The sequence below is a fragment of the Scardinius erythrophthalmus genome (genome assembly GCF_964197995.2).
Source record: "Scardinius erythrophthalmus genome assembly, chromosome: 6".
Classification (NCBI taxonomy): Eukaryota; Metazoa; Chordata; class Actinopteri; order Cypriniformes; family Leuciscidae; genus Scardinius; species Scardinius erythrophthalmus.
Window position 1 is genome coordinate 14,680,264 of NC_138226.1, and position 24,973 is coordinate 14,705,236.

A 24,973-nucleotide genomic window follows, 5' to 3' on the forward strand; every position below is an offset into this window, starting at 1 on the left:
TTCTTGTTCATTGATTTGACAATCTGTAGTAATCTTATTTCTCTTTGCCTAGAGTCTGATGTAAAAAGTGTCATAGCTTAACCCATTCTCTCCTATCCTAAAGAGAAGAAACCGAATATTATAATAACATTTAATACATTTGCTCTGTCTGACATACAGATGTTCAAATGTTCATGGCTAATTTCTAAAGTGATTGTCTATGGTTAGGAAATCAGGTGGTGAAGGGAGAAGTGTGTCCTGGAAACTGAAGAGAGGCAGAAAGACAGTGAGATAAAAGGAAACGGGTGTGTTTAGACTAACAGGATTAGTCACACGTCTAGCTAGAGGCACTGATCATCATATGGCATCACGCAAGGCTACACGCACCTCAAAGAGACCTGCGGTCTGTCCACACACTCATTTCCTGAGCACCCACCCGCATCTTATTGAGGTATGAGTTTAAAGGCTGTGAACACAAACACAATCCTATTATAACTGCTTATATTTGTTGACTGATTTCAAACTCTAGAAACATTTCTTATTATCTGTGTTGGAAATTATTTTATGAATGGAAAATTCAAAAGAACAGCATTTATTTGAAATAGAAATCTTTTGTAACATTTATAAAGGGTTTCACAGTCACTTTTCATTAAATTACTGTTAATAATGTACTTTTTCATCGAAATGTTTTAATCATAATATAATTTTCTTTTCCTTTCCCACTGCCGCCTCTGCTGTTGTGTGATCTGATAGTGTCAAATTCTTGATTGGTTTCGCTCTTTTCAGTTGTATTTGGGTCAGGTCAGGCAGATGAGTCTCTCTCCACTGGTTACTTTAGACGTCACTCTTTCTGATGGAGGCCAGTTCTCAGACCAGGGCATGTAGTTCTTCTGTTCCCAGGCACGGCACTCTTTGATGGGGATTTCTCCCACCCACTTCTCATCAGCCCTACCCACTTCCCACAGCCGCCCAAAGAGGCTGGGCAAACAAGACCCCGCGTTCTGCCAATTTGTTCGTACAAAACGTGGGGATTTGGGGGCCTGCAGACGCTCTTACACAGACAAATGGTAAGTATTTGCCTGGCTGTCTGAGATTCCTCACCCCCACCCCCTTCTACTCAGAAACACAAACTCGCTTGGTGCTTTCTCTGCACTCTTGGACGACGGGTTTCTTTATGCTGACTGTCAAAAAAGATGGTCGAAACGTTGAAAGAAATACTTTTCTTGAGCAGTCATATCAGTGTGCAGACATTACTTTTGTTTTTTTGTTTTAGTTGCACACCTTTTTCGTATTTTGACTGTCTAAAAATGGCCTTGACTTGCTAAAACATTTTCTTGACCTGTGTATAAATTATCATGTTTTTAGCTTTTTCATGTTGGTTTTTAGGTTACTCGTGGCTGTGCTGTTTAGTAAGGACAACCAGTTTTACCAATTTTTGCCAGTATCCGCATTCAAGCAAATCATCCTTGAATTTTAGAGGGTTCAAACTGGTCTAACGCATAAAAAAAAAATTGCTAAATTTTCCTAAATCATAACTAATTCCACCTTTCCTGCCATTCTTAAGCTGTAGTAGGGTAGTAATTATCTCAAATAATGTTTTTGTACTACATGGAACTAATTTACTTGATTTTAGTTGAGGGAATTTTTTTTTTCATATGCGTGTGTTTGTGTTGCTGTTTGTTTTAACACTAGTTTGAATATTTAAGCATAAATCACACGTGGAGTGATCTAAAGCATTCAGCTCACATTTGTAAAATTTGGGTTGTGGTCACGTCTGCAACTTGAATATTTTGTATTTTTTTGGCATTTCAGTTGGACGTCATCCGAGTACTCATAGTATGCTACGCGTAGTTGCATTGTTTAGTGTAAACACACTACTTGCACTACACAATTATGTGGAATAATACAGAAACAAGTTACTTTGCTTCTGTAGTTATTTGGGCTCCATCTCTATTGAGATCAAATGTGTGGACCGTGTGAGCGGTTCTGACAGCCTGTAGGATGTAAATGGGCTGAGGTCTCAGTGTATTATTGTGAGCGGGACAGTCTATCAGGGGCCGGCCTGAGGCCCCGCAGTCCTCCTGGCATCCTGATCAGAGGATTAGCAGCATACAGCCGCAGGTCAAGAGCTTGCCAGTCTCACACACTCTCTTTAACACACACACCCACACTTGTCATTTCGCTTTCTCCCACAAACACCTTTCGCTTTCACACACGTACGCCCGGAGAGAGCATTTCTCAACCGCTCACACTTGTGCAGAAGAGGCCTGTTTGATAGCGGGCTGCGGATTAGGTTCTGTGTTCTCTTTTATTCTTATTCTGATTGGCTTATGTCCTTGAGAGGCTTTTTTACTACAGTGAGGTCGTACTAGTCCATACAATGAAAGGGATTTTTTTCTCATGACATCATATTCCCCTGTCCTACTCCATTTAAAAGTTGTTTTTAAGGTTTTTTTTTTTTTTTTTTTTTTTTACTTTAAGATGCAAGGAGGATAATTGTTTGGTTTTATGACACTTGCATAAAAGATCACATCATGATCAACACAACACATTTGTTGGAAATAATTGTTTGATCCATGAAAGAGTTGTTTGTAAAAATGTAAGGATTATAATTATTAAAATGATCATTTAATGATAAATCATTACATATATTTTATATGTCTGTTCTCAAGTAATACATATTATTGTTCTTATTTCAGATATTAACCCACAATTCTACTCCATACATTAACCACAACTGTTTTATAAATATGACAGCTGGTCAATGTCAGGCTAAACCTTTCCAGCTCAGAATATAGGGGTGGGCTGGTGTTTGACCAGAGAAGCGTGTCCTGTCTGTTAGTGTACCCCTCCACTGACCCGTCCATCCCTCAATAGTACAACGCCTTGTTGCCCCCAGCATGAGGTCCCAGCATCCCCTAGTTGTGATAGTGGGGGGCACACAGCAAGGGGCCTTAGAGGGGATGCGGAGTTAGCAGCTAAAATGGAGACTCACATTTCCATATGCATGCCACTGACAAGTGTTCTACTGAAAAACCCGGTACCAATACGTGCACAAGGTTGCCCAATCCAGCAAGACTGGGGGGAAGAAGGGGGAGCCTGGGGGGGTTGGGCTTTAAAGGGGACTGCAATATTGTACTAATTCGTGCAAGAGACTCTCTATCAAAGCGAAAGACATACGGTAATTAACGGGGGGGGGGAGAGGAAAGAATGGGCAGGAAGAATGAGTTTGGGAGCAAGAGGGACAGGGATGCTGATTTTGACGTGAAAATGCTGTGGTGATTAGCATATGGTGGTTTGTCCAGACCCAGTATTTACCGGCAGAACTGAATGCGCGTACGGCATGGGTGTGACTTTGTCCCCCCTAAATTTCCACAGCCACCTTTTCAGATCCCTCCCCCCCGCACACACACACCTTTCAATTTCTTTTCTTACCTCTTTTCTATGGCCATTGCCTTTTTCTGCCCTCTTTCTCAATGGTGTGCATGTATAATAAATAGGTTGTTAACAACAGCCAGGCCGATTATTATTATTTTTAAAGATCAGTCTTGCTCAGCAATGAATAATGTGATCAGCTGACACTTATTTTGAATCTTGACAAAAGTATTGTTACTGAAAACTGATTTAAAGAAAAAGTTAACAGGTCCACTAAACAACCTATTGACTTAAATTATGAAAACTGAATTACAAAATTACAATTTTAATAATAAAAATAATTTTTATAAAATCACAAAATAAATTTAGTTATTTTTGGTTTTGGCTACAGTTTAATAAAGTATTAATTATAACGAATTATCAATTTGATATATTTAAATTATATAAATATATTTTATTACTTATTACTACATTATTTGTTATTATTATTATTATTATTATTATTAATAAAGAAATGGTATTTTACATGATCAGGTATCTGTGCCTCTGTCCTCTCGCAGTAAGGTAAAGTATCTTGCACTTTTCTCTGGGACTGAAAAAGAGCAGAGTAGGTCGCCCAGTGTGGTGCCTCTCATCTTTTGTGAGCTGGTTTCCCCGTGCCAGCTTTCTGCTGTCACATTAGTGCACATCAAATACACAAGCTCACATGCAAATATACTTTTGGACTTTTAGCTTTTTAACTTGCTTCCTCTGCAAACAGGAAGTATTTTTGGTCTTTCAAACAGATTTGGTAAGTGTCATGTTTGTCTTGCCTTTCTAAAGTGTCTCTCTGGGATGTTAAGTGGGAGCAAGAATCCTTTATCTAATGAACCGTTGGCAGACCCTCACCACTGAAATTTTCCCTCTTGCCAGAGGAATAGCCAGGATATACATTAATACGAACTGTGTGTGATTGTGTATTTTGTGTGGGTATCTGTCAGACGGTCAGTGCAAGTGGTCAGCCTGTTCCAGGTTAAAGTTCATGGTCATCAATGGTTGAGGTGGACGGCTCTCCATCTGGTGGGGACTCGGCCTCCGAGGGTCAGGGCAAAAAAGTGTCTGCAAGTGTGGAGCTTGTCTTCAAAAGTTTAGTTTGTGTTTGGCAGAACAAGTGTGTGAATCACATGTCCATGTGTGTACTGTGTGAGGTCTAAAGGCCTCTCCAGTTTATAGTGTGTTTAGAGGCAAATTTAGTCCAAGGCTGTACTGAATGCTCCAATCACACACAACAATACCTGTCAAGCCATTTAACCATTGACAAAAACCATTCTCTCTCTCTCTCTCTCTCTCTCTCTCTCTCTCTCTCTCTCTCTCTCTCTCTCTCTCTCTCTCTCTCTCTCTCTCTCTCTCTCTCTCTCTCTCTCTCTCTCTCTCTCTCTCTCTCTCTCTCTCTCAGGTAGATCTTTGGTGCTGCAGCTGCATGTCATGAATTGAATGAAAGCAGGCACTTGAGCAACTGTGTGCAGCCAGTACAAAGGTGAAAAAGCCTATTAATCCTTTCCACGATCATTGCACTAGCATTGCCCAATTGCATCCAGCTCACTAATAAAATGAATCAGTGATCAAATTAATTTTGGCTTTTAAAAGCCGTATAATTTGCTCAACACAGCACATTTGGTTGCAAACAGTACGTCTAACTTATAAATCTTTTTTTTTTTTTTTTTTTTTTTGGTAACACCTTCAGGCTTTGAAATGTCATGTCATTGTCATTCTTTACGTTTAAATTGTAATATTTTGCAAGACATGGAACAGGTAAATATAATAAAATTGTATCAAGGAAAGCCATTACGATTTTAATTCTAGTATGATAATATGCATAATTTTGTCAGATTAACAAACCTAAATATATCCTTTTTTAGTAATTGTAAAAAATTGGTTAATCATAACATCTCTGTCTCCATTCCGGCCACTTTATCCCTTAATTCTCTCTCTCTCTGGCTGTCACTGCAGCACAATGTAGGAGCATTAGTATGCTAATGAGGTGCAGGGCGACAGGTGGCCCGCTAGACAGCTCAATTAAGCAGCTCGTTAAAGGCCAAGCTAACGAAGCGGCCTGCACTGCAAGGCTCAACAAACAATGTGACTGTGCAGGCTACAAATTGGTGTGTCAGAGTGTGTGTGTGGCGAAGAGTTGGAGATAGAGACTGTTTTAGTGTGTGTGTATGTGCATGTGAGTGAATGTGTAAGCAGGGGCAGTGAGTTGAAGGGAGAGACAGATTCAGTCTGTGTCTCTGTGTGTGTGTAAGGTAAATGTTTAGCAGTTAGCAGGGCTTTGTGGTGGACACAACCAATAATGGCTAATAAGAGGGGTTCTTGCTTTCACTCCTCAGGAAATTAAAAGGAAGTGGAAAAAATGGAAATCACTTGCACACAAACCTGCCCATTTTTTTCAATAATTTCACTACATTTTCACTTTTTGTTATGTTTTCTACATATGTACACTGACATAGATTTTTATTCGTTTATTTAATTAACTATTTTATTTATTTAATACATTCTTACATTATGGCTAATTTAAAATGAAAGCTTTGATATGGAATTTAAATGAAAAATAAACTGTTAAATGTATAGTAGAAAAAAATTTAGTACCTTTAACAGAAGAATATGTTTGAATTGGAAGAAAATAAATAAACCCTGATCTTATCATATCCTAAGATCTGTCTAATATCCGAAAGAAAACATTATTGGACGATGTGGACAGATGTGGTCACTAATATCTTGTGTATCCTTGTAATATTAATGTACATGTTAATTGCTAATACTTTCTTATTTATCATGTTACAACTGTTAACTTTTGTCTGAGATTATTGACTGTTGTATATACATCAAATTAGGGATTCACCAACGTTGTAAGCCGCTAATTATTGGCTTATTCTATACTAATTTGTCTTCAGGGTCGTCGCTAGCAGGGCAAAAGAGGCCCCACAATTCCAAATGGAACACATTTTTAAGGTCCAGCTATGGCCCTGTTTGTCTTAATACTGTTAATTCAAAATAAAAAACTAAAAAAAATCAAACATTTGAAAAGCTATATAATGTACAGTATGAAAAATGGATATTAATTTTGAGATTTAATTTACACTGTTACAAAATGATTAGAGTTTTTAAAGATTAACTTTAAGTGAACATTAGATGATGACAAATGTGATTTAGAGAGCAAATAAGCATTTAGACAATACTGACAAATAAATAGAAAAACGTTGATATTGACTGATAACTGATATGGTACTGATATATTGCGTATCCTTGCGTACAAAGATTAAACTGCAAATTAAGCATCAAGGATTTTTAGGTCAAGTTTGCAGTGAAGAATTAGTTCATATTTGTAGTAATCATTTTGAACATTCCTTTTTAATAATGTCTGGGATTGCTTGTTTGTTACGCTTTATGTTCCTGCATACGATAATCAAATAAACATTTCTTCGTGTGATCACCCTGCAAAATAACCAGGGCTGGGAACATTTGGCCAGTTCTGGGACAATATCCAAAGCTGCCGCAGTTTCTCGTGGAGGAGCATTGTTTATTGTGGCTAGATAAAGTTGTAACACAGACATTTTAATCAGTTTGTAACACTTAGCATTTGAGCCTTATTATCCAGGGTGTGTTTACTGGTGCGTGAAACAGCAGCGTTTGGGTTCATAACCCGACCCTCCTGTCTGAGTCTCGCTGGCATAAAGGGATCATGAGCTTTAATGGTTCAGGGATCTGCCCAGCAAACGAGGTTAGGTATGGAGAAAGACAAAAACACAGGGGCTAAACAGAGCCGCCCCATTCGCGAGCAAGCTGCTGCAAAGCTGGCCGACTCATGAATATGTTAATCCGAATAAGTATGCAGAAAGGGAGAGAGGGAAAAAAAACAACAGCACTCATTAATTAATAAGGACAATGTGCCTTTAATGACAGTGTTGACACTGTTGGCGAACAAGTGATTGGGGCCTGAGAACGAGAGGTCATCAGAATGAGAGGAAGTGAGACAGTGATGGCCATTACTGTCAGAAGGAGAGTCTTTCTGTCCTAGGAGGGCAGAAAAGGTGATCGAGTATGGACATGCAGAGAATAACCCTGACGGTACTGAGCCGTGAGGGAGAGACAAACAAGCCGATGAGACAAGTAGACAGCGCAGAGGTCAGGAAAGTGAACTTTACGTAAACACTGAATTGGAGAAACTGGACACTTGAAGGATATTCGTGCAGTAATCAGAAACTTTTCATGTCACGTTCTTTTCTGTCTGTGTCTCTAACAGCAGCAAACTGACATGCGAAAGTAATGGAACCTGTTTTCAAACAGGTTTCCCGAAAAACTTTCCCTGACTGCCAATGGTTGTAATACAGATTCCACAGGGATGCTGTGTTAGGCTGATCAGGATGCAGAGCAATGTTTCAATAGCACCACAAGAGTCCATCAAAGTCAGTACGTTTACATACAGATACAATAGGTTTTTGTATTAGAAGATATTTTGAAGAATGTTGGGGATCAAACAAGATTGGACTTTAATTGTAAGCAATTGTTTTTTGTATTGATGTATTTATGCATAGACATAACCACTTGATTTTATACAACAAAAATAGCAAAAATTATTTGACTAAAATTCCTTAATCGTCAGAATCGTATCTAGATGCAGTGAATGTATACAATATCTCAGGTAATGTTTATATGGTTACCAATGAATGGAACATTTTATTATAAATATTAAATGGATATTGACTCAATATCAGCCGTACAGTTTGGCTTAAGATTTCCCCAAGAAATAACCTGTCATCCTAAATATTTCCTACTGTTTCCGACAACAAAACTCTTGAACTCGATAAAATCCAAAAAATATTCCGATATCACATGAAGGCTGCATTATAATGCTAGGTTTCATGACTGGATATCTCAATCTCACACATCTTTGCCATCTTTGCTCCTCAAATCTGACATATTAGAGTTTAGAATATAGATATTAAACAAGATGCTAATGGCGTTCACTAGCGGCACTTCAGCGTTTTTGTGCAAATCCATCAGGCCTTAAAAGGATAGTACACACAAAAAAGTTCAATTCTTTCATCATTTACTCACCCTCAAGTTGTTCCAAACCTGAATGAATTTATTTCTTCTACTGAACACAAAGGAAGATATTTTGAAGAACGTCAGTAACCAAACTGTTGATGGGCCCCAATGACTTGCATATGGAAATAAATACAATGGAAGTCAATGGTGCCCTCAACTGTTTGGTTACATACATTCTTTTATGTTCCACATAACAATTAAATTCATACATGTTTGGAACAACTTGAGGGTGAGTAAATGATGACAGAATTTTCATTTTTGGGTGAACTATCCCTTTAAGGAGTTTGATTCAACAGAAAAAAAACCCCAGACTTGCATTCAAACACGGCATCTCTCAAGTTCGCCGTAGTTGGTGCAACAAATTTAGGTGTTTGAAGTCGAGGCCTGAAAGAACGACAATGGCTCTATCTTTTCAATCGCTAGAGCAGCGCCACACACATAGAGATCAGAGTAAGTTTATGAAGTAATCTCTCTTTCTCTCGCTCTTCTCTCTCGCTATCACTCCAAACCCCTCCCTCTCTCCCTCCCTCTGTGTTATGACATAGTAATCTGTGTCTCTAGCAGCTTGACTGAATAGGCGTATGAATGGCTGTTTTCTGCCTACATGAACCTATTGGAGGTGGATCAACCATATGCCCATGGACATACACACTCAGTGACAAAGGCGGATACCAACAGGTCCTCTCTGACACAAAGCGCCGTAGGGCTGAGGTAGGCGGGCGAGACGAGGGGTGCATCTTAACTTGAGACGTCCACACACACACGCATATATTCTCTCACACACCCCACCGCATGCCACCCACACAGCAATATGGAGATGCGATATTGATACAAACCCAGCCTGAGGAGTTTGTGAAGATGATGCCGTGTTGTGTGGTTTTTCTGAAAGGTCTTGGTGTGTGCGGGTTATGTGTGAAAACTGTTTAGAGGAAGAGGGAGGAGGGACAGTAAGAAAAACAAGCACTTTTTTGGAGGGGACCAATCTGTTGCAGCTCTGGATGAAGTCTTGTGATGGAGAGACAGTGTGTTAAGCGACATATGTGACACAGAGGGACAATAGGATTATGGTCCTCTTCTCGTTATCCGTGCCTTTGGACAGTGGGATTATCATCCGGGGAGTGAAGATCTCGGGCCGCTAAGCTTCAGTGCGGCCCGGTCCCTCGTCTCTTGTGTGGGGTGGGAAAGCAGGGGTGAAGGGGGTCCCCTGGAGAGCAAGCCGCTATCAGGATTTACATATTCATCAGAGATCAGAGCTATGTTCTCTTTCTCTCGCTTTTCTTTCTTCTTTTTCTCTGTGTCCTGCATGCACATGCTCAAACATGCTGAGATGTCTTATACTTTACTGTGTCTCTAAATTAGACAGGCCCTGTTTCATTGGATACCAGCACCCCCAAATGCAAAGAGGTTCAAAGTCCACTTATGAAAATGCTTCTATTTTTTTCCACATGTTATGTTTCGTTAAAGTGTAATACGTTAAGTGAAAAGTTTGCCTTAAAGAAAGTAATTTCAGAATATTATGATCGTGTTCTCCTGCATGATTTGAGAATGATCCAAAGAGGATCTTGTGCTTAAATGGAAGCAAGAACATTATGACCTTTTGTAAAAAGTTTACATGTTCAGATCAGAAATGTATTTATTTGATTAGTGACCTAGAAATAGTGCAGAGTCTTAAATATTTCAAATTTTATGTCATAATATTTCTATATTTTTTTTATTACCTGATTTTGTTTATCTCCTTGTTAAAATTAGATTTTTTTTAATCATATTTTCAATGTGGACTTTTGAACCCGACTGTGCCTCTACAAATCACTCGGACATGGAGAGAAATAGTTATTGTTTTGTTTTTGAAAAAATTACAGAAGGAGTGTCACGGAGGAACTACTGTAATGGAGGGCAAATGAAGTTCAACTGAGGTGAAGGGGTGAGACAATGTCAAAGAAGGGACAACAGGGACAGAGATCACGAGAGATGTGTCTAATGAAGGAATGCGCACAGAGAGATGGAAACTAATGGAGACAAAGGATGTACAGGGTGAGCAAGAGTGGGAGAAAGATGGTGATGGGGTGGCTTGCTGCTGTTGAACTCATCGTCATCTTAATTGATGAGGTCAGCCTGGGGACTATCCCAAAACCAGCGTGTCCCTGGGAGGTCGTCACCAGGTCACCCAAAAGTCAAAGAGCATCGGAGAGAGATGACGTAGTGTGTAACTTAACTTCATGTTTTTTTTTCTTTGTCTGTGGCCTTTTTGTCTTTAATTAAAAAGACAGACATTAAAGTGGGGAAAGAGATAGGAAGTGGGATCAGGAAAAGATGCAAGCTGGATTGGAACCTGTGTCCCAATAAGCACAACATACATGTATATATGCATGCCTGACCAACTGTGACAAAGTGTAAATGGTACAACATCATATATATATACACTATATTTGAATATTATTATAAAAAAATAAATGATCTAGATTTATATATATATATATTTATATATATATATATATATATATATACAGTGCAATGCATAAGTTAATACACCCATGCTAAAGTTGACTAAAAAGAGGAATAAAAAATCATATTTTGGAAATTGAACTTAATGCCTTAATTTAAAAAATTAGGAAAAATCCAACCTTTTAGGACACCAATTTTCTTTGTGAATGAATAATGTATCGTAAATAAATAAATGTTCTTCCTTAAAATACATGGTGCATAAGTGTGTACACCCCTATGTTAAATTCCCATAGAGGCAGGCAGATTTTTATTTTTAAGTATTTTTTTTTTTATAAATTTTTAGGATACTATGCATCCTGATAAAGTTCCCTTGGCCTTTGGAATTAAAATAGCCCCACATCATCACATAGCCTTCACCATACCTAGAGATCGGCATGGAGTACTTTCCATAAGATCATCTCTCAATGCAAATCAAACTAGCTTTTAGGCTAACTGAAATAAAACCATGCCAATCTCTAGGTATGGTGAAGGCTATGTGATGATGTGGGGCTATTTTAATTCCAAAGGCCAAGGGAACTTTATCAGGATGCATAGTATCCTAAATATTAATAAAAAAAAAATACTTAAAAATAAAAATCTGCCTGCCTCTATGGGAATTTAACATAGGGGTGTACACACTTATGCACCATGTATTTTAAGGAAGAACATTTTTTTTTTTTTATGATACATTATTCATTCACAAAGAAAATTGGTGTCCTAAAAGGTTGGATTTTTCCTAATTTTTTAAATTAAGGCATTAAGTTCAATTTCCAAAATATGATTTTTTTATTCCTCTTTTTAGTCAACTTTAGCATGGGTGTATTAACTTATGCATTGCACTGTATATATATATATATATATATATATATATATATATATATATATAAAAATATAATCTAGATCATTTATATATATATATATATATATATATATATATATATATATATATATATATATATATATATATATATATATATATATATATATATATATATATATATATTTAATTATATATATTTATTTATATATGTATATAATTATATATATATATATATATATATATATATATATATATATATATATATATATATATATATATATATATATATATATATATATATATATTAGTCATAAAGACAGACAAAATGGATTATATTATATATACTCTTTAATGCCCACACGACCATGCACGCAACAGTTAGTTTTGAAATAGGATCTGTGTCTTTGAAATGCTGTCAGTCAAATGTTCTTTGCTGGAATTGCTAGAGAGTAGGTGTCAAAGTAACCTTTGCAACATGGGCATGCAAAAACACACACACACATATATATACCGAAACACAAATAGACTCGCTCAATGACAACACACTCAGTAATTGCTGCCTATTAAGGTCTTCGCTTCGCTCTCACACCTCATTACAGGCCTAAACACACACTGCCCCCTCATTACAGATTGCTTGCTAAACACACACACACACACACACACACACACACACACACACACACACATATATACAATTCCCTCATTCCCACCTGTCAGTTATACACTCAACCTGGCAAGCATGACCACTGGGACTTGGGTGTTAACTCGCTGATGACAGTGTGTGAGGTGTTGGCTCTGAAACCCAATCCAAAACATGGTAGAAAACTGTTATGCGTGCTGACCTTGTGTCTGTGTGTGTGTTGTGGGAAGTCTAACGAGAGGCATTTTTTGGGTTTGTGTGCTTTACTTGCTGGATAAGGGTTGACTTGAACACCTTTTGAAGAAAATTGACTCCCCTGTAGGAATCCAATTAGAGCTACAGGTTGACACTTCAGAGACTGTGTGGTGTGTTTGCATATTTTAGAGCAACAGGTCCAAATCCGTTGGGTATGTATGTGTAATATAATTAATATTAAATATATATAATCAGAATATATATTAGACCTCCCTTGTATCTGTTATTCTCCGCAGTGGAGTGATGTGCAGCCATTAGCAATGGGTGGGTTTGTTTATCGTAATTGTTGCAATTCATTAGAGCCTGATGCTTTTCTCACTCTCTTTCTCAAGGTGAAATGTAATTGAATGTGCCAAGAAGAGCAGATGGGTTGGTGAGAGAAGAGAATAAAGGAAAAGTTGCTGCAAAAGAGCCCTGAGAGTAGTATAATTTTGGGTGTACGAGGGTATGTGTCAGATCTGCCTTTGTGTAAAGGGTATGAAAAAGTTTGTCATGATATATATCAGATATATTTATGCAAGGTAACTAAGTGCACACTTACTGAATTACAGGCACAATGCCTCTAAAAGTAACCTGGGATCAAGTGTCTTATGGACACGGCTCATTTCCTTGAAAGACCAGCAGCTTTCCTGTTCCAGGCATTAATGGTGTCATTTTTGTTTGATATTTTCGAATTGGAAGAAAAAAGGGGCAATTTAAAATTTGTAGGAGGTTCAGAACATAGAACAAAACAAGGAAACTTCAAATTTAGGAGTGGAAAAAGGTAAGATCAGTCTAAAGGGATTGGTCCATCTTAATTATTAATATATTGTTATTAATTATATATAATTATTAATCTTTATATATATATATATATATATATATATATATATATATATATATTTGTATTTATTATTTTTTACTCAAAAATACAAAAAAAGAGAAGGCCTTTATTTTTACATAAAAATGTTCTGTTTCAGAGTTCTGACTCTGAAAGTCAAAGACTTTGTTGCCAGTTGACTGCACCAAGAAACAAAAGCTAGTAATTTCTAGTAAATAAGGTAGTAAAAGCTAGTAAATAAGGAACAGTTTGTGTGTTGGGCATACTGTACCTATGAATGTATGTCCTAATGTGTTGTTTGCCCGTGTCCCTGCTTGCGATAGTTTGCAGATCCTCTTCAGAGTACTTCAGATGACAAGAGACCCCTCTTAAAAACACAAGCCTGAACTCTTCAGTTTAAGAGCCCTGCTGGTTGTGTGTGTGTGTGTGTGTGTGTGTGTGTGTGTGTGTGTGTGTGTGTGTGTGTGTGTGTTTCTGACTCAGGAAACTGACAGTTGCCCATAAATTAATTGCCTTTATTTTAAAAGCACTGCTCATTTACATCAATTTGTAGAAGGCGGGGGAAAGTAGTGAGGGTGTGTAACTTTAGGTATGTATATGCTAGTGTGTGTGTGGGGGGGGGGGGTCATCTTAGGTGGTCAGCATAGCCATTCTTTCACCTAAATATCCTGTCGTATTCCTTCTATCCCTGCATACTTGCCATTTCCATACACCCACAGTACACAGAGCTCAGATGCCTCCCCGCTAATTAGCAACAACTCAGAGCCGCCCACTTCTGCGGGGCAGTAAATATTCCCACACACTCTCACACTCGCACAGACGTCCCTAACTCGGATACAAGACCCTCGTTCCCTCTCCATTCTTTCCCCTCTTTTCTGATTTTTATCGCCTCCCCTTGTTTTGTTCCCACTTCTGCAGCCATCAATCATCCCATTGACCTATCTTGTTAGGGGAAACTCACAGACACGCCCCCTCGCCTCTTCTAGGCCTCAATCTCATCTCACGCTTTCTTTCTTTCTATAAACGTACATATCGGAGCCCCAATGTCCATCCCTGACTTATACCTTCACAGTCCATCCCGCTCTCCTGTGCGGGTAGTGGTCAGGACGGGGTTGTGGCCGTGGGCCGGACAGGGTCGTGGGGAGGTGTTAGGGGGGATTAGATTTAGGGAACACTCTGGGTGGTACGGTAGCCCCTGCGACGAGCACAATGCCTCCTATGTCCCCGTGTGACACACACCCTTGTTTTACAACAGGGGAGGAGACACCTTCAATGCCCCAATGATGTGAACCACCCTGAGCCTATTCACGGTGACAAACGGCCACTGCTGGCCCCTGCGACAAACACATGCACAGACAGACCATGAGGACCACAAGCATAAACATGATTTTTGCTTCATGTGTGCATTTGCTAAACCATTTTAGCAAATAACACTACTCCTAAATGCACAACGGAAGACACATTTAGACTACCTAGACAACAACAAATATCTGCACTCAAATCTGAGACAAGAGGGAATAAAAGGCTTTCCTCTACCTTCCTCGCTTTCTCCCTCTCCTTTCTCTCTGAAAGAACCTTCTTGGCTTGCTCTCAGTGGAGCTGAATTGGTATGGCTTTAATTGAATCAACTAGCTCTTTTCTTCTGCCGCACTTATGAGGCCAGAGCAGCCAAATGGCTTGATGACAACGTAATGGCAAAAGAATTGAATGAGCGACGCTGCCAGAGGGGTGAGAAAACCCAACGGCATTCCTTCGTATCTGCAGCGAAACAGTCGCACATACACATCAAAACACTATCATGATCACTGAGCTCTGCCAAAAAATAAGCGGAATTTGGGGATGTTTATGAACTTGTGGATTTGTGGCGAACGTTGTATAAAATATTCTATTCGAATGAGTGTACTAGAGTGAGTTTCCATAATCAGATAGATTCTATTCCATTTTTATATGTATTTTATCTTAATTCCACAATGCATTCAACATAATACTTTATCAGTACAGAGCCATACATTTCATTTTGTTGGCATAACCTACGGGTATTAAAATGTTTTCCAAACAGGGGTTTTCTTACCCCTGAGGGTTTGTGAGGGAACTGCAGGGTTTGTGAGCAGTTGAAAAGCGTTAATTAAATCATGAAAATGTAAAATTTAAATAAACAATTTAAAAATAAAAAAACAGTGAAAATAAAACATTTGAAAACACTTAAAAAGATTGAAATAGATTATTAATTTTAAATATTTTATGTTAGGGGTTAGGTTAGGGCATTTGTATTGATTGAGTGTTGTAAAATGTTGTTAGACTTGAATATAGATGTTACCTCCTTTTTTTTAGGTAGATTTTTTTCAGGGTGTGTTTCCTGGGAACTGAAACCATGAATGTGCTGTTGCAGGAACAAATTTATATTAAATATCAGGTCATTTTAAACGGGTCATTTCCAGGTCTGGAAAAGTCTTAGATATTAATGAAGTCTTTAAAACGTAAGGGAGATTTTCATGCAGCATTTTTTTTTTTTTTCTGCAGAATATCCACAGGAAGTGCCACCCATTCTTTGAAGATGCTCAGGTTTTTGGTGAACATTCAGTGTAAGGCTGACATAGATGATGTCGACCCCTGGCTGCTGTGAAAGTTCGGGATGCAGAGGAGGGATGGAGAGATGTATACCTACTAAAGAATCTGGGCAGAGACAATAGAACAGCACACAGGCACTTGGGGAACAGAAGGGTGACACAGAGGGCAGCTCTCCCCACAACAACTCTCCTCCTTTGAAAACAAAACCCCAACCTGTTACTGCTTCAGCCTGCCTGTGGGAGGGGATGCTCGTAATAAAGCTGCCAGCCCCCTCGTTAGACATCACGAGGGTAAGTGCATGTGTTTGAGTGAAGGACCAGGAACCAATAGTACAGGAATGCTCTCTTTCAAATGACTTTTGGGAGCGAGAGCTCTGTGTCTCAGTTTTTCATATGCAGTCTTTTTGGTCCCTTCCTATTTTTATCTCATAGTTACTTCTAAGACTGACTGAGTTCAGGCGAGTAGCTACACTAAAAATATTGTGTTAAATAAAAAACGTCAGCTGTTGTTGCCAGAAATGACCGTGATAACCATCATAATAATACAGGTGGTAAAATAGAAAGCCACGTGCTGAATCAGAGATTCTAGACAAAAAGACAAAACACCATCAGGGTAACACACATGGCACTAAAATAATGCAATAAACTAAATAACAGAAAATATAAAACAAAACACACATCATGCAGGGACTTTGGGAATGTCCTTTTACTGTTTGTTTTTTTTACTGTAAATTTGACATTATTTTGTGCATGTGATGTTAAAGCATTTACAATGTTTAACTGATAAATGGTAAGGTAACCAACCCACTGTTAACCAATTAACAAGCTGTTAGCATTTTTACACACACACAAAAAATAATTTAATGAAAAAGGTTTCAGTATCATTGGCACTGTACAACTCCAAAAGCACAATTAAATCTTTGAATATATTTAGAAAAATGTTTAGACCGGTTTTCTTCATACAAGACACACTGGACCACTTCCATTTAAATTTTATGGACATTAAAAAATGTAAAATGATTTATTTATTTTTCATTATGAGAGTGAGTAAATGATGGAAAAAAATTCCTTTAGGTGCAGATTTCTTAAGAAACAAAAATGTTTTTCTTGATTAATATCCATACTGACATCATCTCATTTTCAGGGTCCATCTCAGCATCCCCCTGCTTCACACAAGAACACACCCCTCCTTTTTTTCTTTCCCTCTTGCAGGATCAGGGGAGCAGGTTGTGGTAACATTTGTAGCATTTGGTTGCAGCAAATCCCACAGCTTTTTCCTGAAAAGAAGCAGCCACCTTAAAAAGGGAGGGGGGGCTCTTCTCCAGTGAAGCCCCGGGTCTTTCTCCTGCTCTCAGCCTGAGCACAGCGGCCTGCATGCCCCTCACCACCGCCTTCAAATCCCCCTTTATCCGCTGGCAGCCAGATGGGGTGGCAGGAATAATAGGCAGAGCCTGATGAGCACCATTCAATTTGTCCAGCCGTGTAAAGGAGCTTGTAAGCCGTTCCATTTGAGCAGGGTGTAATAGTAGCCAGGGGAGCAGAGGCTATGTTAAGACTTAATTACCTACTAATGGCTGTTGTAGGGACAAAAGACTTGTGTAGACCCCAACAACTTACACTCCTGTAATAGAGGAGAAAAGCAGGGAGAGGAAGAGGTGGGGGGATCTGTTTATTGAGATGTTGTGGCCAGAAATTTGTGATGTCCATATGTTAAAAATGCCATCAACACTTATATTCACTATGTATATGAGGTGTCTGGGTGAGAAGAAAGAAAGGAAAGAAGATGCATGTTTTGATTTTCTTTAGAAAGCCATTTGGGCTCAGAAACTTGAGAGAAAAGGTTTTCTTTTTTCTTTCTTTTTCAGTTGGAGGGAAGATTAGCAGGATTAAGACTAGCTCACATATGCTGCTCTTCACTATTGGCATTCAACACAACACAAGCCCAACTGCCACCCAGACGGAGAGAGAAAGAGAGATGTAGAGGGTGAGAGTGAAAGTTTTCTTCTGATATTAAAGCAATGCTACACTGAATCAAAACTGTTTGGAATAATTGTAAGGCTGTTTAGTGAGAAAAGAAGCTGTTGGATGGTGAGGGGAAGGAATCAGGATGGATGAGGGTGCAAAAGTTAACTAAATTGAACTGCAAGTTATGCTGGGAAAAAATATTTAATATTGAGCACTATTTCACCTATCAATATTATGCAAATCTGTGACAATGATCATTTCAACTTCTTTACCATGACCAGCTTTAAGATGTGGAGTTCATGCAGTTCGACTGCAAAAGGAAGACAAAAATACTATTAAATTATGAAATTTATGTTAGTTTTTCAGTTAAATTTTTATTCAATTGAATTTCACTTTCTATGCTGATAACATAATTTAATGATTTTTTTAATGGACCCTTTTCACAATGTGTTTCAACAGTTATATTGCAATTCTATACATTTAAAAAAAAATGTAATGTACATTTATAACACAATACTTTGTATTATACCTTGGCAATACATTTCAGAAAACTAGGTAACACCGCTGTGTGGATGTTTCCAATACAACGGCTGAAAGAGTGACAGCTCTTCTGTAAAACTGAAACTAGGGGTGGAACAATATATCGTGTCACAATATACTGCAATACAAAAATGCAACAATATGTATCGTGGATAGTTCACCCAAAATAAAAATTACTGTGTGAGAAAGAAATCAAGTTTTCAGAGTTTTAGTGTCAGTACTACACTAAACTACTAATGTTGAATGTAATGTATAATAATGCTATGGGGGAATATTTGTGGGTCCTGATAATGCCAAATGTCTTATGTTACCAGCAAAAAGTGGCCTACATTATTTTAAATATATCTAGTCAGTGACAGAGTGCAAACATATTTGTCTTTCTGTATTCTGTATTTTCAGCTTCAGAATCATGAATATTTTTATTCTGGTGTCACTATTGTTCTGTGCATTGGGTTACCAGCACCAAGTCCAATTCAGTAATACCCCCAATGTAATAACAAATTTAGCATTTTAATCAACAGTAAAAAAAATTGTGAACCTTTTATCATATGTCTTGGAGTATCGCAATAATATAGTGAGTTCAGTATCGAATTGTGACATGAGGGTATCGTTACACCCCTAACTGTAGCCAATCTTTTTTCTTGTTTTTTCTATTTTGAAAACTCATAGAAACACACACAATTTTTTTTAGCAAATTGAGATGTTGTAGTTTCCATTCACCGCTATAGACGTTTACACAACTATGACGACTTCCACTTCTGAGAACCCTGGAAATGTGAAAAGGATCCATTAAAAACTAATGCAAAATAGAATCATTTTCACTAGTGGTTTTAAACTTTAGACCCCATTTTCATTTATTTTGCAAAACAAACAGACACAGGATCAAAAAGAAGATTAAAAAGAACCTCTGTTTAATAGAACCGCAAAACATTTTGAAGATGTAGAAAGTGTCGTGACATAACAGTAAAGTACTACACTGTGCTTATGTTGAGTTTGGGGTTTTGCAGAAAAAAGCTGAAAGTGAACTCCAGCTGGATTCATTAACTTAAGTATGACTGCGGTTACAGCACTGGCTAATGTAGCTCTTGGGGTTAACAGTTTTTACACATATACACACCTTCTGCCCACCTCATTATTGGAATGCACATGCAAACACATCATTATCTCATAAAGGTAATGAGAAAAGAAGAGGATTTGCCAACAGGCGGAAATTAGCACTCAGTCTCCCTCCACACTCAACAGCCAGGCTAACATTCATTCACCCTGAGGTGGCAAAAGCTCTCGTATCTAACGTTTCTCTCTCTCTCCCTCTTCTCCGAGGCAGGAAAGGTGTTGTGTTAAACAAATAGCTTTCAATTAAACGACTGAACGACATAAAATGTAGCCAGTTCTGTATTTCTATCATTTCAGTTGATTTAATTCTCTGCACCTGAACTGTGAAGTTTGAATAAGCTGTAAAATGCTGTCTGGAAACTCGGGAAAATGGTTAATTGAAATGTTTTGCAGTATAAATACGAAAAAGACATGCCAAAACTGAATAAAGCATCACTTTGCATCAGTGTAAATTGTATGCATATTACATTAAATAATCACAATTGCAACAATGACAATGTGCATTATGAACTGATCCACTGAAACTTACAATTAAGAACATTGCTCATTAGGCTTTCACATTGGCTGCTTGTAATGTGGCCAGTGTTTATGCATTAAGTCTTGTTTAAGCAGGTCTGTAAGAAGGAGTACATCTTTTTCATTGCCTCAGTGTAATCTAAATCAAGAGGTAATGACGTCAGTCATGGATGCTCTTAATTAGCCTTAATTGGCAACATTCTCGGCGGACTACAGTTACCAAAGTTGGGATGAATCGAGGGCTGACCAACCCCTGTCTTTCTCTCTCTGTAATTGCTCCCAAGACAGTTGTCAGTCAGTGTGTGTCGTGTGTGGGTGTGTGTGAATTTGTGTGCATTGCATTCTTCCCCGGGTGACATTTCAGATAATTATATGCGCGAGGAATAAACTGCAGCTTCGACAATAGGGCTCTTTCTGTCCCCCCGTTTCTAATCCAGACAGTCGCGGCATATATTACCATTTTGGTACACTTAACAAGTGAGATTACCGGAATTCATAATGAAGGAACTGAACTACAACTTCTCTCCGACACCGACGGTTTAAACCAGCTCATTTGCATAAGCGTATTTAACGAGAGTAAACAAGCAAACAGACAGACGGGACTGTCCGCACGGGGAAAACAACCAAACAACAACAGCTCATAGATGCTTCAGTGAAAATATGTTAAAGACCTTGATCTGGTGATGTCTCTCCTAAACTCACTGATGCGTCTGTTAAATCTGCACCTGTGGAGTCAGATATGAACAAACACATTTCCAGACTCTTTTGAGTATCTATCTATCTATCTATCTATCTATCTATCTATCTATCTATCTATCTATCTATCTATCTATCTATCTATCTATCTATCTATCTATCTATCTATCTATCTATCTATCTATCTATCTATCTATCTATCTATCTATCTATCTATCTATCTATCTATCTATCTATCTATCTAAATACACATAGCGTATGTGTTTCAATTAATTTCCAAAGTAGGCTATAAGAGAAACGTAAATTTCTCATAAATATTAGTAGCCTATAGCTGTAGCCAGCTACATGTTTATGCCCTTCTCTTCTACCCCAAACAAAAACTTTTGTTCGTCCATATTGGCCTAATTGAAATGTTTCAGATCATAACCGTTTAAAACATTTTGCACGCCTCGTTTCCTAACGTTTTAAATGCGTTTAACGGCTGAAATCAGTCAGCTGTCAGGCGCCCGCATGGGGTCACCGGGTTAAAACAATATGAGCGCATTCAAACCGCAAAACAGTGTCTGCAACTGCCGCGCTCAATACTGCGGGAAATAGGCTACACAAACGATCACGAAGAAAAACTTGCATCCGCATCCATCTTCACACCACATAGGCTATATAGAATTTACCATATCTTACTATTAAATATATATATATATAGCCTATATATAATTATTTTAAATGCCAATTAATTACAAATAGTCTAGTGTAATTTGTGAAAATATTAATTTCTTGAGTGCAGTTTATTTCATTTTATTTTATTGCCATTAAATTTCTCAACATTGTGCTGTGCATTTAGAGTTAGGACAGTTAAACAGTACAAAATTGTCAAACAAAGTTCCCTTAAGTTTTTCATCTAGCCTACTTGTGGACGCATGCACCATCTGACTTAACTAACTCAACTAACTATAGCCTAACTCAATAGCTTCAGTACAGATTGCACAGTTCAACCGACTCACTGTAATCTAAACCCAACGATGTTCTGTGACTGTAAGGATGCACCATATGCGAAGTGTGTCTAATGCAGTTAATGAAGCCTCGGTTTTTTTTTTTTTTTGCAATGACATCAGATTTTCGGAGTCCCACCCACTGGAGCTCATTGGTTCTTGACGGGCTGTCGGAAAAGCGTTGACATTGTCCCGGTGACTTGTCCCCGGGTGATGGGGAGGAGGGACCTACTATAAAATACCCCTCGTCACTCTCGGGCGTGCCAAACACAAACAGTGCACGAGTGAACTGGAATAACACACTAACAATACACAACACGCGCTTGCACCTGCTACCGGTAAGTTTGAATATATAGAAAATAAATGCAATGATTTGATGACTTTTTAAAAAAGTATTAAAAACAATGTAGCCTACAATTAGTAAACGCCTAGCATGACTTAAATGATTAAATTATGTTCTCCTTCTAGTTATTCAGTTGAGTAATTTGTATATGCTACTATTATATGATTTAGCTATTAGATCATCTCTAACTGTTTTCAAAATGATCTTTTTATAGGCCTATAGTTTGCTTTTTCGCCACTAAACTCGCAAACTGTGTAACAAACTTTAACAGCTTTACTTTATGGAACTTATGGAGTTGGAGAGTTTATATGAATTTCTAGAACATAGGCTAGCCTACTCTTAATTTGCTGTATTGCATTTAATTAAACCTTATATATTTTTTTATTTTACTTTTAGTTTTTAATTTCTAATTACATTTATTTCATTGTAAAAAAAAATGTATTTTTGAATTTGTTTTTAATCATTACCTTCTTTTAAAGGAATATTAAATCATCTGTGAGAAGCTGCGAGCGCACTGAACATCATGGACTCCGACACGAGCCGAGTGTCCAGTAGACCTTCTTCTCCTGAAGGCGATGATCTCTTCCTGTCCGCAGTCAAGAAGTCCGTGGGTTTCTCCGGCGCCGTCTCCTCCACGCAGAGCGACTCTCCTCCGGAGTTAAGAGGCGCAGATCTGCATGGCAGCTCCAGCGCCGATGAGGACGCAATGGCTCTGAAGATGCTCTCCAAAAAGGACCGTAAACTTCTATCCGAGAACGAACTGCAGAGTATGCGCCTCAAGATCAACAGCCGCGAGAGGAAGCGCATGCACGACCTCAATATCGCCATGGACGGGCTCCGGGAGGTCATGCCCTACGCCCACGGGCCATCCGTGCGCAAGCTCTCCAAAATAGCCACCTTGCTGCTCGCACGCAACTACATCCTTATGCTGAGCAACTCGCTGGAGGAGATGAAGCGGCTCGTGAGCGAGATCTACGGTGGAGGGAGCGGGGCCCATCACGCCGGTTTCCACCCGTCCGGGTGCGGCACCCTTGCACACGCGGCCGCTCCGTTAGCGGGTCACCCTGCTGCAGTCTCGCATTCCGCTCACCCGGTACATCATCCTCTGCTACCACCAGCAGTTTCCAGTGCCGCATCTCTCTCCGGCCCGGGTCTCTCAGCCGTCAGACCGCATCACGGACTCCTCAAGGCACCATCGAACTCAGGGCCACTCGGCGCTGGTTTCCAGCACTGGGGTCCCGGGATCCCGTGTCCGTGTAGCATGTGCCAGGTGCCTCCGCCTCATGTGTCCGGTATGAGCACCGTCAGCATGCCACGACTGACCAGTGACTCAAAATAAAGCACTGAACTTTGATAACAGAACTCTGAGAACGAACCATAGACTTTTATATATATAAAAAAATGTATTATCTCGTGTTTATCATGACTGAACAATTTGGAAAGCACAAGATCTGAAGCGAAGAAGAATGAATCAAAGCCACTAACATAGAGTTTTCTAACACTTTAGAGATATTAGGGTTATCCGTGTGCATTTCTGTGTATGAATTTTGTGAAAATGATATACCTTACTCTTTTTAGCCTTCAATCCTGAGATTGCTACGAAAGAACAAGTTCAATGTGAAATAGAGTTAATAAAATAAATCCGGCCAATTCATGCCTCAGTTAAAGAGGGCTAAATAGTTTCATGGACCATTACTATTAGACGAAACGAAAGTTTTGAAAAACATAATAGGACTGTATGCTGTGTAAATATGTAGATAGCGTTTGTACAGTTTGAGAGATTTTATATTACCTTCCTAGTTTATATTTGGGGTCAGAATGCATTTGCCAAGCGCTGTCTGTAACAGCTAAGATCCACCTCTCTCTCTCTCTCTCTCTCTCTCTCTCTCTCTCTCTCTCTCTCTCTCTCTCTCTCTCTCCATCTTTGATGTTTTTATTTACTTCTTTCTGCACAAACTTACCCGTCATTGCCGATGCGAAAAATTATCAACTTTTATTTTTTATAATAAAGTGCAAAATGATATTTATTTACTTATTTTGATGGTATTTTCAAATTAATGTGCGGTGAATGTTTGTCATAACTGTAAAATAAATGTTTTAAATTGATGCATTTATTTACTTGTTTGTGCTTGATCAATTAACCCAAATATCTTTTTCAGTATGGAAGCTCAAATATATTCTTCGAAGTACTTTCAAAATGAAAGGAAACATGAACTCTATCTATCTATCTATCTATCTATCTATCTATCTATCTATCTATCTATCTATCTATCTATCTATCTATCTATCTATCTATCTATCTATCTATCTATCTATCTATCTATCTATCTATCTATCTATCACTTAAAACGTAAAAAAAATAAAAAAATAAGATAAAGTTCAGCGCAGTTAATTTGACGAAAAAAGTTATATATATATATATATATATATATATATATATATATATATATATATATATATATATATATATATATATATATATATATATATTTTACATTTTTGGAAAACGGTATGCTTTTTTCCCCTGGAAACAATAAGCACTTATTCGCTCGTGATAAGAACAAACAGAGAGTGCTCAGGCCGACACCATTTATTTATTGTAAACTGGAACAAAGAATTTCTAAAAAGATTGAGAATGTTTAATAACTTAAGATTATTGACAACAGTCCACAATAAACCACAGTCTCTGTGTGGCAGAATTTATTTTAAATACCACAGGTTACAGATTAATTTTTTTTTTTGTAGTTTATATTTATATAGTAATGCATTATTGATGACTAATGCTT

General features: G+C 38.1%; 1 protein-coding gene across 1 annotated transcript; it reads left to right on the forward strand.

Annotated features, from left to right (window-relative positions):
• The first annotated feature begins 404 nt into the window (after positions 1-404).
• Positions 405-24,300, forward strand: olig2 (oligodendrocyte lineage transcription factor 2). The gene is made up of 7 exons (XM_081369228.1): positions 405-430; positions 4,790-4,870; positions 15,979-16,316; positions 17,238-17,519; positions 17,891-18,009; positions 21,968-22,182; positions 22,667-24,300. Exon 7 carries the CDS (start codon positions 22,711-22,713, stop codon positions 23,524-23,526), a length of 816 nt encoding a protein of 271 aa, XP_081225354.1. The 5' UTR covers positions 405-430; positions 4,790-4,870; positions 15,979-16,316; positions 17,238-17,519; positions 17,891-18,009; positions 21,968-22,182; positions 22,667-22,710; the 3' UTR covers positions 23,527-24,300.
• Positions 24,301-24,973: the final 673 nt, after the last annotated feature.